This window comes from Leucoraja erinacea, chromosome 37, assembly GCF_028641065.1.
Source record: "Leucoraja erinacea ecotype New England chromosome 37, Leri_hhj_1, whole genome shotgun sequence".
NCBI classification, from domain to species: domain Eukaryota; kingdom Metazoa; phylum Chordata; class Chondrichthyes; order Rajiformes; family Rajidae; genus Leucoraja; species Leucoraja erinaceus.
In genome coordinates, this window is record NC_073413.1 from 5718107 (window position 1) to 5737708 (window position 19602).

The 19602-nt window shown below is 40.2% G+C and overlaps 1 protein-coding gene across 1 annotated transcript; it reads right to left on the reverse strand.

Annotated features, from left to right (window-relative positions):
• Window positions 1-647: 647 nt before the first annotated feature.
• Window positions 648-17920, reverse strand: LOC129713827 (WW domain-binding protein 11). The gene is made up of 11 exons (XM_055663153.1): window positions 17706-17920; window positions 14895-14926; window positions 13502-13595; window positions 12987-13183; window positions 10949-11082; window positions 10098-10297; window positions 9790-9984; window positions 9221-9322; window positions 8127-8408; window positions 4093-4275; window positions 648-2710 (listed from the first exon to the last, which is right to left on the reverse strand). Exons 1-11 carry the CDS (start codon window positions 17767-17769, stop codon window positions 2295-2297), a joined length of 1899 nt encoding a protein of 632 aa, XP_055519128.1. The 5' UTR covers window positions 17770-17920; the 3' UTR covers window positions 648-2294.
• Window positions 17921-19602: the final 1682 nt, after the last annotated feature.

Here is a 19602-nt window from a genome sequence, read left to right on the forward strand (position 1 = left end):
GTGCTGTCTGTGTGGAGTTTGCACTTTTTCCTTTGATGCAATGGATTTCCTCTGGGTGTTCTAGCTTCCTACATCTCAAAGATTTGCATGCTTGTAGGTTTATTGCCCTCTGTAGATTACCCCTAGTGCATAGGGAGTGGATGCGAAAGTGGGATAGCATAGCACTAGTGTGGACAGGTGACCGATGGTCAGACTGAACTCCGTGGGCTGAAGGGTCTGTGTTTCCATGCTGTATAAACTAAACTAGTGTTGGTTGAGGAATAAAAAGAATAAAATGCCCCCCAAAATTAAATGCGCTGTTCCTCACTGGAGGAGTGCTGCTGGACCCTCCATAATCTCCTGAGAGCAGAAAGCCCCAATTTAACATCCCAGTGGTCCATCCATCAGTGCAGTCTCTCTTCAAAACTACCCTACAAGTCAACGTGTAATTCCGAGCTCACATCTGGAGTTGAACTTGAACCCTTCCGACTCAATGATGAGCATGCACTCACCAAGGCACTCTATAGATTGAGAAGATAGATTTAGCTATTCAATATACAAACAAACAATGGTTTCTCCTGTAGAACAGAGGGGAATTGTGAAATGACAAAGTAAAACCGAGAATATTATATTAATTTAAGTACAAATAAAAGCAAGAGATCCCATCATTGAACTAATTCTATTTACTTCATTCGGTACAACACTTAAACAAAGCAAAAGGTTCAAACAGTACAACAGTAATTTCTCTCAACTAATAGTTTTAAAATTGCAGTGCTTTTCTGATTAGGTCCTTGGAATAGTAGATTGAATGTGAGTTGCCACCCATTTCCATAATGTGTAACTAGGAAACTAATGAAAGTTTGATACAACATTAGCTTAAAGCAGGTAGCAGCCACTGAGTGTTTTGAAATCTATTACCGTCAGCTGAAATACTGGTGGTTTCAGGTCCATTATCATGGCATTATGATAAATTAGTAGTGGCACATGAGAATAGCATTGTTCAATCATGAATGTCAAGTCATTTCCCCCAGGATGTAGATGATGCCACAGACAAGTGTAGGGATGCCTTTAAAGATCCATGCTCTAAACTTATGCAATGTAGGATGTGAAACAATGTGAAGGTATCTTTTATGTGCAGGAGTCAATCAGCTCCTGAGTAATTGTAACACATATGCCAATAAAAATTAGATCTGGGATGCAGTTTTCAAAATTCTTATTTACAAAATTTCAATAAAAATGTCCTCTTTTTCCTCAGAAAACCTTGAAAATGTGTTTGATTTTATTAATGTGGCATTGCCCACTGGCAAAAGACAAATGATCAAATATTTATTTTCCAACCAATTTCCAAAAAAAAATCTTAAGGGGATTCCTTGTAAAGCAGCTTGAGGAAGAGATCAGTGAAAGCTCTTTCCGGTCCAGGCAAGTTCCTGCCTCGAAACACACCAGCACCAAAATGCGAAATGTAAAATATGAACATAGAAAGGGTGTAAGCATTCAATTGAAGACCAGGCAGAGATACCACTGAAGGTTATACACACACATACATACAACACAAAATAGAAATAATGGGCTTCAGTAGACACCAATAGGAGAATGTCCCCTTTTATCACATTGCTGGCATGTTTAATAAATGTAGCATCTCAAAGCAATTTAGTTGAGCCAAGATATTATGCTGGAGAGACTCATGAAAGCTAGTGCATGACCAGTGACCATGCTTTGCTCCAATGCTTTTAAACTTATCGATCTAAACTGTTTTCTCAAATTGTTATGGTGAAAGGATGAAACAGCACTCGGGAATCCTGGGTTTAAGTTGTGCACAAATCCAAAAGATATCTTTCCCACGATATGCTGCAAAAAGCTGTCTCTGTAAATCAATCCCGACATCTCATACCTTGAAGCAATCATCTTTTAAACTCTGGTTTTGATAATAATGCTTATTCTAAACAACTATCGTCTCAAATGCTTGACTCCACACGTGACGCAATATTTTACTGCTGGAACCCGATTTTTTTTAAACCACCATTATTATAAGAGGTTTTCTAATGGGCAGCAAGTCTGATCTCCAGCACAGTGTTAGAAAGCTCACAAACAAGGGCCTGTCCTCAGCTTCAAAATTCCTACCCATAGAGATCACATTAGGTTGAGTTACATTATATGTATAACATTTGTCAAGTCAGTGTACCACACACACAAGCATTCATATTACAGTAATGCACCTTTTAAAAAGAAAGCAAACTTGGGATGAATATACACATAAATCTCAAAACGAAGAACTGCTGAGAGGGTGGTAGTCGAGGGGCAAAAGTCTGAGTTAGTTATAAAAGACCTTCCATTTCTTTCATAAAAGACTCATATATGTCATCCTTTGTTTGGATTGAGACAGCAGGTGCTGCTTTTGGTATTGGCTTTATCGGGACAACAGTCTCTTCCTCTCCTTTCTTCATTGGTATCTGATTCTTATTCTCACGCTTGACCCGCAAGGCCGTGGGTACAAAGCGGGTGATCTCTGCCTTTGGATTGGTGATTTGGGGCTTCGCGCTGATGGTGGCGATGGCTTTCTTCTCGATGGTGGTCACATTGTCATCCATTTTCGGACGCTGGATGAGACTTGGAGGAGCACTTAGGACTCCAGGGTTCGGTACTGGGCCTGGAGGGAACAGTCCAGGTGGTGCAGGCCCAAGTGGAGGAGCTAACGGAGGGCGTATCATACCTGGCCGAGGAGGCGGGATACCTTGAAAAGGAAAAAATGTAGACAACTTTGAAAAATGAGTCATTACTTTTTTCTCATGTGAACTTTTAGCATACTGTATAAAAGGTACATGCAAACTGTGGTTTCATTTTAAAGAATGTAAATGTCAGACTGTGTAACTCCAAATAAAATCAAGTTAACTGCAAAATAATTATAAACATCCTTTTATTTTACAGCCTGAACATAGTGTCCATGGCTCATTTAACACTTTAAATGCCAATTTCAGCTTGTAGTAGCCTGCTTATTAGAGGCAGGACATTTTCAATGTGTATTAGAGAAAATACAGCAAGTCCCATGAAGCAGATTGTATTTAACAGCATTCAGGCTTACAAAAAAATAAATAAATAAAGCTTTGAAAATAATTCTAAAGGTAGGTCATGTTGAATAGTGAAACCAGCTGAATGGTATAAAGGTGCCTGCTCTCAATCCCATGGGTTCAATAACAAACCTCTATCAATAGGTATCATTGATACAGTCACACTAGTTTTGGAATTATAAACAAGTCTACTTGAACAGTTACTTTTCACACTGATTGTCAGAGATGGCACAATGTCTTCCAAGAGATCAATGTTTTCATTTTCTTGCCAGCTTCAAGACAAGCTGAATTTTCAGTCAATTAATAGTTTACTAAATATAGGAAAATAAATTTCCTGAAAATCAAAAAAGTAATTGCAGATGCTATAAATCCCAAACCAGGCACAAAACATTAGAAACGCTCAGTGCATGTGCGGAAGGAGAAAAAAGTTAAAGTTTCAGGCCAAATAACTTTCATTAGTACTGTTAAATGAAAGAAAGCAAGTTTGTTATTAGTTGCAGAGGGCAGAAAGAGTACATTGGACAAAGAAAGTATCTCTGATTGGGAAAGGCTAGAGTTCGGGTAGAGTTAAGCTATTATTGATAGGATAATAAAGGGGAAAAAACTGACAAATAAGAGCTTGCATTCAATTTACAGTCTCAGTTAAAGTTATCAACAGTTTCACTGTGTTAGACAATAGACAATAGGTGCAGGAGTAGGCCATTCGGCCCTTCCAGCCAGCACCGCCATTCAATGTGATCATGGCTGATCATCCCCAATCAGTACCCCGTTCCTGCCTTCTCCCCATATCCCCTGACTCTGCTATTTTTAAGAGCCCTATCTAGCTCTCTTGAAAGCATCCAGAGAACATCCTCCACCGCCCTCTGAGGCAGAGAATTCCACAGACTCACCACTCTCTGTGAGAAAAAGTGTTTCCTCGTCTCCGTTCTAAATGGCTTACTTGTTGTTAAGTGGGACATATGCAGTAGGCTCACAGACCTACCAACAGGTCAATACTATAAGTTTATAAACATACAAAATCAGACAAGGCCAGTGGATTCCAACTTACCTGGGGGTGCAGGTGGTGGCAACCTAGGAGGGGGCCCCCGTGGTGGTGGGCCTGGGGGAAGGCCGGGTGGGGGTCCCGGTGGTGGACCCGGAGGTCGTCCAGGAGGTGGTCCGGGAGGAAGCAGCCGTGGAAGTGGTCCTCTGATTCCGGGTAACCCTGGCGGCCGTATGAATGGAGGTGCCCCTGTGATGAAATGCACACATTTTACGGTTAGTATAATGAATCCTGCAGAGACACAAACAGCTGGAGTAACTCAGCGGGTCAGGCCGCCTCTCTGGAGAAAGGATATAGGTGACATTTTGGTTCAAGACCCTTCTTCAGAGTCAATAAATCCTGGAATGGTATTCACAATTTAGAACATAGCTGATCAAGTGGGTCATTTTCATGGCTGTGAACCATGGAGTCTGGCAGGCATAGGAGCTGGGATCCAGCAGTTCACAATCTTTATCAATTACTTAGAAGACAGTAACAATTGCAATATAGCCATTTACTGATGCTACAAAGATGGGCGACAGTCGGTCATGAGAAAAGTGCAGAGAAGCTTCAGGGAGATTTCTTTTCTGGTTAAATTAATGGGTAAGGACATGCAAATGCAACAAAAAAGTGACGTCAATCACCTCACAAGAGAAAAGGTAGCAAATATTTAAAATTGAAAAACAGAAAGGTTTAAAGTGAACTGGTACATAAATCACTGAGGTAGCTGACAGATACAGTAAGTCTGACAGATACTCCTTCGCTCATAGTAAGCAATTTGGAAAGCTTCAATATGTTGGCCTTTATTGCAAGAGCATTGGAGTATCAAGCAGAGATGCCTTGCAATAATAGAGGCTCCTGGTGAGAATTTGTTTAGAATGTTGTCAATAGGCCTGGTCTTACAACATATGGAGCTGCAATGGAGATAGTGAACCAAAAGGTTCACTGGAATAGTGTTAATCAAATAGGAGACTAGCTTCAGGGATTACATTTCTCCAGTCTTGGAATTCTCTATCCAAGAGGATTACTGAGGCTTTGTAGCAGAGTATATCCAAGACAGAAATCAAGAGATTTTCAGATATTAAGGCAATCAATGGATAATCAGGTTTGTACAGGAAGGAAATTCTGAGGTAAAATATTAGCCATAATCTTATTGAATGGAAATGTTAAATGGGCCGTGGCCTATTATTGTTTTACTTATTACTGCTCTTACAACTAATCAAAATGCTTAATCTCCTGATTACAATTGTCATCATTTTAAATAAAGATCCCACCTTGTTTTTTAAGATTTTCGATCTGCATTTCTAATATAAGAGAAATTTCAGTCCAAATTTAAATATCATTTAAAAAATGCGATGGAACAACCTGTGAATTGGTCAATTACAGAGCAAGCACAGGATCAAACATTTAATAAGGACGGAAGATTTACTTCTAAAGACAATCACTGGGCAAGCTGATCAAGGAGAGGATTATCACTGGTAAGGAATTGAACGCTATTTTAGTCACACAATGGAAGCAATAAGCAGACAAAATGCTGGAGAAACTCAGTGGCTCAGGCAGCGTCTCTAGAGAAAAGGAGTAGGTGCCATTTTGTGTCAGAACCCTTCTTCAGACGTTTCCATGTTCCGACCTGAAACGTCACCTACTCCTTTTCTCCAGAGGTGCTGCCTGTCCCACAGACTTACTCCAGCATTTTGTGGCTATCTTCAGTGTAAACAGCATCTGCAGATCCTTCCTACACATTTTAGAAGCAATAAGCATTTGGAAGTGTAGCAGATAGACGTAGAGCAGTTTCTCTTAATTGCCAATAATGTGCCTTAGTCTGACGCATGCATCCAATTAAAGCAACATTTTAAAAATACTAAATTTGCTGCTTGCTTCAACTCGCTCCATTCAATTATTTTAATTTTATTTCCCCAAGTGATAGTGTCCACACGCTAAAACAATTTTCCTTCTCTCAGCTTCTTCTTCTTCTTGCGTATGGCGTGCACAGCCTAAAGTTGTAGGACAACTTGTTCTATTTGATCTTATTTGATTGTGCACGCCGGGTTGATTGCAACACCTCCAAGCTGATCAAAAAGGCACAGCAGCGCCTTTACTTCCTTAGGAGGCTCAAGAAAGCCCACCTGTCCCCCCAGATCCTGACCAACTTTTACCGCTGTACCATAGAGAGTATCCTGACCACCTGCTTCACGGTATGGTACAGCAGCTGCACTGCTGCGGACAGGAAAGCACTACAACGGGTGGTGAAAACCGCGCAGCACATCATCGGTGCCCCGCTCCCTGCCATGGATGCCCTCCACCGAAAACGGTGTCTGAGACGGGCTGGGAAGATCATTAAAGACCCCTCACACCCCAACCATGGACTGTTTGCCCTCCTCCCATCAGGGAGGCGGTACAGGAGCCTCAGGTCACGTACCAGCAGGATGAGGAAAAGCTTCTATAACAACACAATCACACTGCTGAACTCGGAGTCCCGACGATAGACTTCTCTGGTCCCTCCGTCCCCCTTTGTTTAATCATTCTGTATTTCCTGATTATTCTGTATCTTCTCTCTTTCTATTTTTTTCTTGTTTTTTCTCTTTATGTACAACTACTACGGACTGACGCAAAACTGCATTTCGTTGTACTGATACTTGTATTTTGTGTGATGACATTAAAGTTGAATTGAATTGAATTGAATTGAATTGAATTGAATTGAATTTGTCGAAACAGGGCAGACCACGTGAAGGTTGCAATCTCCCACCCCTCCTCTCTCAGCTGAGTTGGAACCACAAATGAGCTGGTTCAGACACTATTACCCTTCAGCTATTTAAGGCTTAGAAATCTATAAAAACGGCCTAAGTGCACACAGCAAGGACCTTGCATCAAAGAACCACTCTTCCTTCACAAATTAGTTCACTTTCACCATCAATGTGAAGATACAAGAAATTGCTACTCATATGCATTAGTTTAAAAAGTATTAATTTACTACACTGACCGCATCACTCGCTCTCAAAAAATTCAATTGTCTTCAGACTAGATTCGATTCTGCAACGCTTCAAGAGAAACCCTAGTCAGTTTAAACATTTACTTCCAAGTTCTTCACCCTGCTTCAACTGCGTACACTGATAGCAATTGATCATGTCAGACAGAGCAACATCTCCTGGCAAGGCAGATGGTGCAAGCTCACAGCTCGATGCTCATTCCAATGTGTTTACAGCAGCAGGACAAGCCAATGTTCAGTTTCCATCTTTAATGATTTTATTGCCAGTCACATTAGGATGCATCACAGCTTGGTTTGGGAACAGCTCCATCCAGGACCACAAGAAATTGCAGCGATTTGTGGATGCTCCCAGGCGATCACACAAACCAACCTCTCGTCTATTGACTCTATTTATACCTCACGGTGCCTCGGCAAGGCCAGCAGCATAATCAAGGACGAGTCGCACCCTGGTCATTCCCTCTTCTCTCCTTTTCCATCAGGTAAAAGGTATAGAAGTGTGAAAACGCACACCTCCAGATTCAGTGACAGTTACATCCCACCTGTTATCAGGCAACTGAATCATCCTACCACACAAGAGCGGAACTCGCTATCAAAACATGGAGGGGACGGGGGACACAATTTTTTGGCGGCCACGCGCGCATGCGCACACTCACACACGCGCGTGAGGCTTCGGAGGCTCAATCCAGCGTTAAAAACGGAGATTTTAAAATCGGGATCGCAAAAACTTGGGAGGGATGTCCCCCACCCCTCAAAACATGGGGGGGGGAACGTGTCCCCTCTGGCCCCCCCCCCCCCCCCCACCTGGGTTTTCCACCGCTGCTACCACAACCCGAGAGCAGTGCTGAACTACTATCTACCTCTGATGACCCTTGATCGGACTTTGTTGGCTTTACCTTGCACTAAACGTAATTCCCGTATCACGTATCCCTACACTGTAAATGGCTCAATTGTAATGATGTATTGTCTTTCTGCTGACTGGTTAGCATGCAACAAAAGCTTTTTACTGTACACGTGACAATAAACTAAACTGAAACATCATTCAGAGCTGGTTCACCACTTCAGTCCGGTTTCTCACCTGGGGGTGGTCCTGGCGGCAGGCCAGATGGTGGCCCTGGGGGTCTCAGGGGAGGGGCAGGCGGAGGTCCAAGGGGAGGAGGCCCAGGCATTGGTGGAGCTTGCATTGGTGCTCTAGGAGGCATCTGCGTCGGCGGCGGCATCTGCGGCCCTTCTGGCTGGGAATCCTCCAGCGGTCGTTTGTCACGACTCTGTTCCTCTGTGTCCATCTTCTCCTCTTCAGGGCCCCCTTCACCATTGGGCTCTTCTTCCTCCTCATCTTCATCCTCTGGAAAATCTTGCCCTGTTAGAAAGCAAATACTGTATTTTAATTTCACCGTTCTGCAGACACCTCTACAAAGGCACTGAAGAAACCGAAAATACAAGCCTTAAAACTAGATTGAATAACAGACTCCTCTTTAAGTCAATAGTAACGATATGCGTGCCCAGAAAACTGTCATTATCAAAGAACATCAGTTGTGAGTGACAAACCAAAATCCAACATGCAAGTCAGTAAACTTTATTTTTAAAATATGTCAAGTTATTACCAACTCAGCACCGCCAGCAAGCTGCTAGACATGGGAATGAGAACTGACATGCCAGTGAAATCCTTCTGCCTGCTTCGCCATTCAATATGATCATGGGTAATTTATCATCAGGTTCATTTTCCCACACCATATCAAAATTTTATCTCATGGATGTGCTGAAAGAATGAAACATTTCCCCGCCCACCATATGAATAACCCTCCCATCGCAGGTCCAAATATTTGACACATTATTCTAAAACTCCTTATCCATGGTCACAGCATCTGTATACGGCACCCTGGTATTTTTCTCTTTGCACTGTCCGTTGTATGTGTATGGCTTGATTGGACTCGTGTATAGTATGATTTGATTTAACTGGACAGAACACAAAAACCAGGTACACCTTACTATTATAAACCAATATCAAAAGGGACAATTGTAAAGTTAATTTAACAACTTCCCAGATTGCTTGCATGAGCTACATTGCACAGTACCATCTGCTTTCTCCTAATGTGAAGCAACATGCCCGTGAATCACTACCACCCTGTATGTGGATCACCACTCTCTCCAGTGAAGGGCATCATTACTCACCTGCCATTCGAAGCATCATGGCCTGCAGGGGAGTCAGCTCCTTCAGATTCTTAATTTTCTTCTTGTGTTTGTCCTGCACATCTGCAAACCGTACAATGCGTCCTATAGAAAAAACAATACATGTTCCATAAACATTTTTCAATATTCTGTTAAATAGCAATCTAAGATGAGGGGCAGAATAGTCAAGTCATAAGGAAATGCCACCAATTCTTGCTGCCTTTAAAATGCTTTACAAATTAATTTCCATTTGGGCTTTAACAGGCAAGTTCCATTGCAAGTCATACCAAGACATGCAATAATGTCATTCCAATGCATGTCATACTTGTAGAGTAGCACCAGGCTCTGCCTCAATTAGAAAGAGTGCCAAGTCATGTTCGCAAAAGTCTTTGTTGAACATGCATTTATCAACAAATTAGAAACAAAATTGACAGAATGGAGCGGCCGTAAAATGGGGTCAACGTTTGTTCCTATGAAGCACTGGATCAAATGATCATCCCACAAATTGACCATGTATACGATGTAACCCTGTAATTCGATTGCAATGACAACCCAAATAATGCAGTGCATACCTGGTTTATCATCATCCAGCCTGTCATCATCTTCATCTCGATGCCGAAAATCATCATCACTGTCTTTATCTTTTGAGTCGTCGCTGTCTTCATCTTGATCATCTCGATCTCCATCTAGATCCTGCTCCATGTCATCATTGTAATCGTCATCCCCACTGTCTTCCTCTTCCTCGTCCTCTTGCATATCCTGAATCTCTAAAAGGCAAAGAACCGGTTGGGATAATGTATATAGGATCCACAGTTAGCCCATCAGCACAAGAAAACGGACTCTAAGCTGGTTAATCAGCTTCTGTAAAAAGGTGGCTTACCAATTTCAGGATCATAGACGTTATCTTCATCTTTTCCCTTCAGAGGTATTCCTGGAGGAGGGCCCATCCTTCTGCCATAAAGCGCTAACACCTGAGGCGGTGGAGGACCCGGGGGAGGTCCAGGTGGCTTCTTACCAGGTGGCACTCGGGGAACCCCATAGGAAGGAAGGGGCACGAGGGTGACAGGTTTGGAGGATGGTCTGCAGAGCAGAAAAACAACATTACGATGTTTCACCCCGACCCACAAAGACACACTAAAAAAATAAGGCACTTCATATTGCCCCAATATCAAGAGTCAAGAGTGTTTTATTGTCATACGTCCCAGATAGAGCAATGACATTCTTACTTGCTACAGCACAACAGAATGTGTAAAAGAGTATGATATGCTAAACAAGAAAAGTTCAGTGTGTGTGTGTGTATATATATATATATATATATATATATATATATATGTGTGTGTGTGTGTGTGTGTGTGTATATATATATATGGGTGTGTGTGTATATATATACTATATATATATATATATATATATATATATATATATATATATATATATATATATATATATATATATAAATATATATATATATATATATACATATATATATACATACACATATACAATATATATATATATATATATATATACATACACACACACACACACACACACACACACACACACACATACTCACAATATATTTATATATACATACTCAAAAAACAAACTAAATAGTGCAACAATAATAATAATAGTCTATTGTAGTTCAGGGCTTTAATGAGGTTGCAATGTTTAATAGCCTGATGGCTATAGGGAAGAATAGGAACCTTTCATATCATTACTGCTCACCCGTAAGCTGATGTTTTCTTCAATATGGAAGGTGGCTGAGCTCCAGGGAGGGGTATGTCCTGAATCATGATGTTTGATGGTGCATGAGGCATATCTGGCAGCGGAATACTCTCCACCTCCACGTGTTGGGCATTCTGTTCAAACAAGCAAACAGCCACATTCTTACTCTTGGTTCCTTTGTGCAATTTTTTTTTAAATTTTTTTTTTTTAAACTATCCTCACAATCCTACAGCATTGACAATGACCTTTGATTTACATTATTTCAACCATGTATCTTTGCTTTAGATGTCCAAAAGTAACATAATTCCCCAAAGGTGAAGCTGACAGAACAATACCAACAACTGCACTGGATTATAAATGCCCAACAGCAGCAGAGATCAGTTTTGGATGGACCCCCAAATGATTACCAATTAGGTTTTTATTTTGCTACCAGACTTAAAAACTCTACTTGCACCAGAGGAAAGTAATACTAACAGGGAACAAGGTATTCACTTTAAATACACAGCTTCAAGGTCAAACGATCCCTTGTCAGTTCGAAAGGACACGCAAGATATTTTAACATTACTTGAAATCCTTTAAAAGCCATCTTTTGCTCACCATCAATAACCATACCCATTTTATCATGTTCTACTGGGCTCAGAGTTTGCTCTTATTCCTCCCTTGACCTCAAACTTTTTTGATCAGATCCAGACTACAAATTTCAATGAGCTACACTCGCCCCACTGGTTTCAGTACACATCCACATGTAGAAATCTACCTTTAAATATCTCTTCAAAATGAAAGACTTTGCCAAAGCAACATCTGGTAATAATTGCAATAGTGAGCCTCACTACAGGGGTAGTATCCTTTCATTAATAAAGTTGTGCACAACATCTTTGGAATTCTCCTCTCCATTGTGAGACATTCGTGTCCACTGCAGAAGACAGTAGCTAACCAGCACCATCCAGAGGAAGGTCGATAGGGGAATGTGCAACATGAAAGCAACGTCTCTTGCTATTGATTGAAGTTATTCATTGCCGTCTTCACTTTGTCAATGCAGAGCATCTGCTTTATAATTTATATTTTATCCATTATTCATGGATGTGAATTAAAGGGAAAAGTAAAAACAGCAAACTCAGAACCATTAGAAGGACTAGGCTTCAAGCATGTGGTCGTTGGTGCACCCTGCAAACTGCAAATTGATAAAGCCAGTAAAACTATGGCCAAGTGTAACAACATGTTGACTGTACCAAATGGGATAACCCCATCTGGGGTTTATATGTTTTCAATCAAAGTTCAATAAAATGTACAGCACTGAATTTTTAAATAATGGAAAATTACACCAATTGGAATTGCATACAGAGGCAGCACTCATTTTTTTTTCTTAAAACAGACGAGTTGCTCTCCGAGTGTCATCAATATTGCCAGATTAGTGCAGCACAGTTAAATGCAGAACAAATTGTTCCCTTCCCTGCTTAACCAATATGACCCAACTGTAAAAGAGAGAAGCCATTGCACCAGTGACATTGGGGTGGAAGATTGCAACCTTCACGTGGTCCGCCCTGTTTCGACTAATGCAATCAACTCGACGTGCACAAACGGAAGATCAAATAGAACAAGTTGTCCAACAACTTTAGGCTGTTCACGCCACACAAAAGAAGAAGACCAGTGACATTCAGCTCTTTGATCTCTGAAAACAATATTGCTAATATGGAAAAAACATTGGAGGTTATTTTGTGATTGATTTCCAAAACCAGTAAAAACTAAATCATGTTGAATAAAACATATATTTAATTAACTGCTGCATTCTACACCAGCTCAAGAGAGATAGAGGCCAAAGCAGAAATACTTAAAATTAATGTTTGTTTCCAATAAAGGAAACATGGGAATGACAAGCAAAGTATACTTTCACCTCAAATCCACATAATTAAGAAATATCACCATTTTATGATAAGGGCCGTCCATGGAGATGAATAACAGGAACATACTGGTTAACAAAATGACAGAAAACATTTCTACAACACAGAGCAGCAGACAATGGTTTCAACTCATCCCTCACCTTGACAGCGTCAAAGAACTGGCAGAGTTGCGATCGTTTCTGTTCATATTCGATCTCGAGCTTCCGAAGCTCCTTATAAAAGTCAGTATTTTCCTTCTCATACAGACGCAGGATACGCTCAAACGTCTCTCGCAGCTTTTTTCGCTTATCTTTCAACACTTTCTCATTAAGCTGGGGCTGTTGAACAGGATTGAACTCTGCAGGATATTTGGGGGGAAAAAGAAAGTCAGCTCAAATCAGCCTGCAGAGCCAGTGCCTTTACAGTATACCGACAGTACCGAGCACCAAAAAGCCGCACATTAAATATCATCAAAAATCTGCTCCAAACACTCAAAAACATGCCAAACCCTCGACCCAACAACGTGATATAGTCTGGTGGTCTCCTGAGCACAAACTGGAGTAGTTAATCTTATATATACTGATCAGAATTCAAAGTTTGCTGATCCTTCCAAAGACAAGTTGATTGGAGTTATTTTATAATTCTTGCATGGAATAATCTTTTAATTATCATTTACCCATTTCATCCAGTTTCTCCATGTCTTTGATTATCTGTTTTGGGTCCTTCATCTTGAGCACAGCCGCCCGCACCATCATTCGCTGCTTCTTGTTCTGTTGGGTACAAAGCACATATTACGCAGCAATTTACTCCCACTCAAATTCAAAACTAGTATGATTTTTAGATAGTTTAAAAAAACATTCCCGCCACCTTTATTGAAGCAACACAATGTGACGTCACAAGATCAAATATCATGTGTTTATTAGGCAACTGACAATCAGTTCATTGGGTGAAAAGCAAGACACAACGTGCTGGAGTAAATCAGTGGTAGATAAAAATGCTGGAGAAACTCAGCGGGTGAGGCAGCATCTATGGAGCGAAGGAAAAGGTAACGTTTTGGGTCGTGACCCTTCTTCAGACTGACTATTGGGGATGGAAGAAAGGTGGGACAAGACAAAATCCTGGCAGGTAATAGGTTGATACAGATGAGGGCAACATCTGTAGGCAGATAGTTGGACAAAGGCCAGAGATGAAAAGACGAGGTGGACAGTAGGTGTTAGACAAAAGGATTGAAGAGATGCTAATTGTAAAGCTAGAGGAAGGAATATAGGTGGAAGGAGAGGGAGAGTGGTGAAATTGTTACGAGTTTAGATGGGGCATGGGGGAGAGGGGATAGAAGGGGAAGGGTGTGGGGCGTTGATAGTTGATACTACAGCACTTTGCAACTTTATTCGTAAACCAGCATCTATAGTTCCTTGTTTCTTGTTCAGCAGGTGGTCATTTTTAAATGCAATAATCTTAATCCAATTTGCGATATTTCTGCCTCATACTGCTTCATTGGACTTTTATCTCTTTCAACTCTATTGTTACCAAAAAGCAAATTAGGACAAAATGCTTTCCTCCACTCACTTCCAAAACCAAGAACACTGAAGTTAGCTGCTACCCAGCTCAAATCAGCAGCAAAAAAACCGCAAGGGATTAATCCTGGGACTTTCTCCCAGAAATGGCTCAGATTTCCAACATATTGTTCACAAATCCATTGAACCATCAGTGGATTTAATATGAAAACAAAGGTTGAGAAAGCAAAAGATTTAGAAAAGCTGAAGAAAAGCTTATACAGTTTACAATCCGGCTGGCCATTAAAGCATTCAAGACTTTATTGATCAAAGTGAAAGATGTTGAAGAGCTATGTCAACAGGGTGAGAAAATAAGAACAGCAGTTCATTTGGAGGGAATATCTATGAAAGGTGTGGTGACCTAATTGAACTATGGTTTTATACAGTTTGATACAATGTAATAATCTTTATGTCCAAAAATATCATGGCAAATAAAATCATGCAAGAGTTTGCACTAAATACATCCAAAAAATAAATCTTAAGCACTGCAACACCACATGAACACAGTTGCCTTACCTTTTTCAATTCCCGTTTCCTGGCCTCTTTTCCTGTTTAAAAGAAACATTGTGAATCAGTTTGGAACAGAAAAGGTGAATGGAAAATAAAGAATAATCTTCGACTGATATTTTCCATAGCAAATTCAATAGAATCTTTCACAACTGTACGGCGTCCAACAGGCTTTAAAATCAATTACCTGTGCAACCTTTTGAAGTACAAAGCTTTTACTGTAATGTATTCAAAGTTTCTGCAGAGCAAACTTCCAAAAATGATAACGTGATAATGGACACACCATTCAATTTAGTGAAATGAATGATAGAAATCCACTGGAAGTCAAGCAGATATGTAGATGAAATATCTGACTACTGATCAGGTCCACTTCTTTCATCAATGCACATGATCTTCCAGTATTTTGGGCTTCTATATTACTTTTCAATTTTTTTTTTTTACTCATTTCTTTAGTGATCTTGTTTGAGGAATAAATAACAGTCAGATCACTAGAAAACAATTGTGTGATCTTCAAGTAATACCAACAGACCTTTTGCAGATGCAGAAAATTTACCAAATAAAAATAATGAACAGTGTTGTGGAAGGAGAAATAGAACTAATGTTTCAGATCCAAGACCTTTGTCACAGCTGGAAAGGAGTAAGTTTTCAGGAGCGGAGATTGTATGGGAGGGATGGTAGAGGAACGAGAATGCCTTCAATCGATTGAGATCAAATGAGCTAATATGGGAGATAGAATCACATCTGATTGTGTCTGTTTTATGTGTGTTATCTGTGTCTCTGTGGTGGATGTGCTTGAGAGGCGTATGAGGAGCAAGGTGCAGGTCATCCTCAACAACTCCGGGCACCCCCTCCATGAAACTCTGGAGGGTCAGAGGAGCACACGGAACAACAACCGGCTCCTCTCCCTGCGCTGTCGAACAGAGATCATCCTTCACCTCAGGAGATCCTTCACACCTGCAGCCATTAGATTTTATAATACCGACCGTTAAGCTGTATGGGGATGCTTTGCACTTTTAATAGTTATTTATTGGGTTCTTTTTAAGTATTTATTGCTTTTATGTATTGTCCGTATTTTATGTATTGTCTGCTTTACGTTCTGATTGTGTTGGCTACTGGACATCTGAATTTTCCTGAGGAGATTAATAAAGTATTTATCTATTTATCTAATAACAGGGCTGTTGGACAAGCCAGGTTACGCAAATACAGGGGGGAAAAAGAGCCACAATCACGTGAATAACTGGTAGAATAGGTCAGTTCTGATAGTCAGATTGAAGCTGCAAGGTAAATTTGAGAATTCAATATTATTCAAAAGGATCCAACTTGCTAAGATGGAAGACGAGGTTCTGTTAATCAAGCTAATATTATGTTTCAATATAACAGTTCAAGAGGCCGAAGTGAGTGATCAGAATTGGATGTAAGATTGAAGCAGGAGGAAATTCGAAGCTCAGTTTCCCATGCAGACTGAATGCAAGTACTTGGCAAAGCAAATACATGTTCTACGTTTGGTTTCTTCAGTATAGAACACAAATTGTGAACAACAAATGCAGTACAGGTATGTTCGACTGGAAAAAGTGCAAACTACTTCGCCAAGAAAGCCTGCTTGAGTCCTAGGAAAGTGGGAATGGAAGAGGTGAAAGAGCAGGTTTGCATCTCCTGCAGTTGCAGGGAAAGTGTCAGAGGACAGAGAATGACTGGCTGGGACGCAAGAGCAAATACCCGAGTCGCAAAGGGAACAATCTCTTCAAAATATTGAAAGAGTAGGAACATTTATATCAGATGGGCCAAATTTGTAAGATGTCTTTCATTTAGTCCAAGATCCTATCCAACAGCTAACATCTACAATAGCACAACATTCCCTCAACACTATCCACGAGAGCATGGTGCTAACCTCCCATTGCACTGTTACCTCTTGCACTCTTTCTGTGTGGCCCAATGCTAGCTTGGCAAATGGCACCTAATCTTCCAACCAGGGAAGTTAGATCCGACTGGGTGTAATATTGAATTCTCGAACTTTCTGGTGTCAGCCTGAATTATGTCCAACCTCAAGACCCCAGGTGAACCTATGATCTTTGAACTATTGAATCAGAGCAGAAAGTTCCCCGCTGTGCCCTTGTCTTTAAATATACGATCAGCGAAAAGTGCCCAGTTGATCACAGGTTCTGACTTCCCCACCCACCATTGAAGGGATTTACACGAGTCTCTGCCTCAGCCAGCATCATCAGAGACCCACACCATCCTGGCCACACACTCATTTCACCCCTGCCACAGGGAAGGTACAGGTGCCTGAACGCTGTAACTTCCAGGTTCAGGAACAGCTTCTGCCCTATTGCAAAAATGCTATTAAACACTGCAACCTCCAAATAAACTCTAACTACACAGACTAGGAGCATTGGTTTTGTATTTTTGCACTTTTAAAATGTTTGTTTTGTGTGTGTGTGTGTGTTTGTATGTACACACACTGAACTTTTTTTTCTCATTTATTATAGTGTTTACAGTGTACTATGTTTACATATTTTGTTGTGCTACTTCCAGTAAGAATGCAATTGTTCTGTCTGGGACATATGACAATAAAACACTCTCTACTCTTGAACATAATTGGGGAGATTGATGCACTGGTATAAGGCTGCAGATGCTAAAGTGTAGAATCAAACGTGGTTCAATTTTAGATAAGACCAAGCCTTTTTTAATTCAGAGTTTGACATTTTACTCTCATTTCAGCTGTTTTATTTGCGATGTACAAGCCCTGGCCCTGAGCCCCGGCCGAGGCCTAGTCTAGTCTAGTCTAGTCTAGTCTCCCCTCTCCGCGCTCCCACAACTCACGGGCCTGGTCCGTGGGGTTCATGAACTTCCCACTCTTGGTGGAACTGGTCGATCTGCGCCCCATCTTTGCAGCGTTCCTTCTCTCCCTTCTCCCTCCTCCCTTCTCCCTCCGCCGCTGAAACCAAAGAGAACGCGGTCCAACAGCTCCCGCGGCGTTAGACACTCCGCCTGGCCGCCATCTTCAGCCTAGCAACCACCTTTGACCCAGCCGGCCGCTGTTTCTCTTTCCGCTTCCGGGTGGGCTTCCTTTGCTCCAGGCTGCAACATAGACATAGAACATCTTCTACATTAAAACAATCTCCTCCCATTAAATAATAATATAATAAACTTTATTTCGGACTCAAGGTCCACAACATTACATAAAAATACATTGCATATAAAAACATCATAAAATACATATAAAATCTTAGTATATCACTTACAAAAGCATCATAAATCATATATTCAAGAAAAAACACCATACATGAATTAAAATCCAGAATAAAATAGAATGATCAATGTCTGACAACGATACAACGATACAACTGGGATGCGTAGTGTGTAGTGCTAAACCTTATGTTTGACAAGGCCATAATAATTACATTTTTGGAGTCATTCATCCTGTAAATGAAATTATACATATGATTTGTTAGCATAGCTTCTAAAATATAATACAGGTACGATGAAAATCTTGCTTGCAACGGCATCCATGAGGACAAGAAATAAAAAATGCATGATGAACAGGTGCGGAGATTTAGCATTTTAAATTGGCATCACATTGCATTTGCCACGCAATTGCTTATACTTTAAAATTTAATAGAAAAGGAAAGAAATACTCTGCAGATCTGGCAGCATTTGTAATGAGGACCGATTTAAAGTTTCAAGATTAAAAAAACACAAACCATTGATGGAATTGATCAGGTTATATCTGTGGAAGGAAATGGACAGACAACGTTTTGGGATGCTTCTAAAAGTTGTCTGTCCATTTACTTCCACAAATGCTACCTGACACACCGAGTTTCATCAGCAGTCTGTTTTTGTCAATGTTTTGTTAATATTAAAGATCCTATAGCACAATCTAATCAGTTGTATGCTCGCTGAATAAAACCATAAGCGCCTTGAGTATTAGAAAGGTGCTATATAAATCCCATCCATTATCCTTAAGTTATACAGTTTTAAGTTATATAAGTTATTAAGTTGTTTTATTTAACCTTTTTCTATGGTTTGTATGGAAACATTATTATTTAATTTATGTAAAGCACTTTGGTGTCAATGCGAGTTGACTTAAAACGTGCTATATAAATAAAAAACTTACTTACATCATTTGTAAATCTTGCTCAAAACAAATGTAATTTTGTGAAATACTTTTTTTATTATTATTATTTATTTCGAACAGAATAAAAGAATAAAAAGCAAGTGTGAAACAACATACAAAAAACAAAACAAGATTATTTATTAAGTGTCATAAACAATATCTATAAATAAATGAAATCGTATGTGTCCGAAAAGGAGCAGGAAGAAGCCAAAGCTTATTAATTCCCACCCCTTATTCAACTGCTTGTAATTATCTTATACAAATTTAGCAGCTATAATATGTACACCATATGTACACCAGCCACTATATGTACACCAAATTGTTTCCATTTATACACTAATCAAATATTTACAAAGCCATACAAAAAAGAAAAAAAGAAAAAGAAAAGAAAAACCCCTCATATACTATACAGTATCTTAGTCATATATACAACCCATCACTCTATAATCACCCTTCCCTTCCCAATACAATCAGTATAACAAATATCCCACTCACAATCACCTATCCTCATACTTAAATTAGATAACCCCACCATTACAAACATATCTCATTCCACTGCATGGCTATTGGGAAGACCAGACCCATTTTATTGTTGAGAAACAA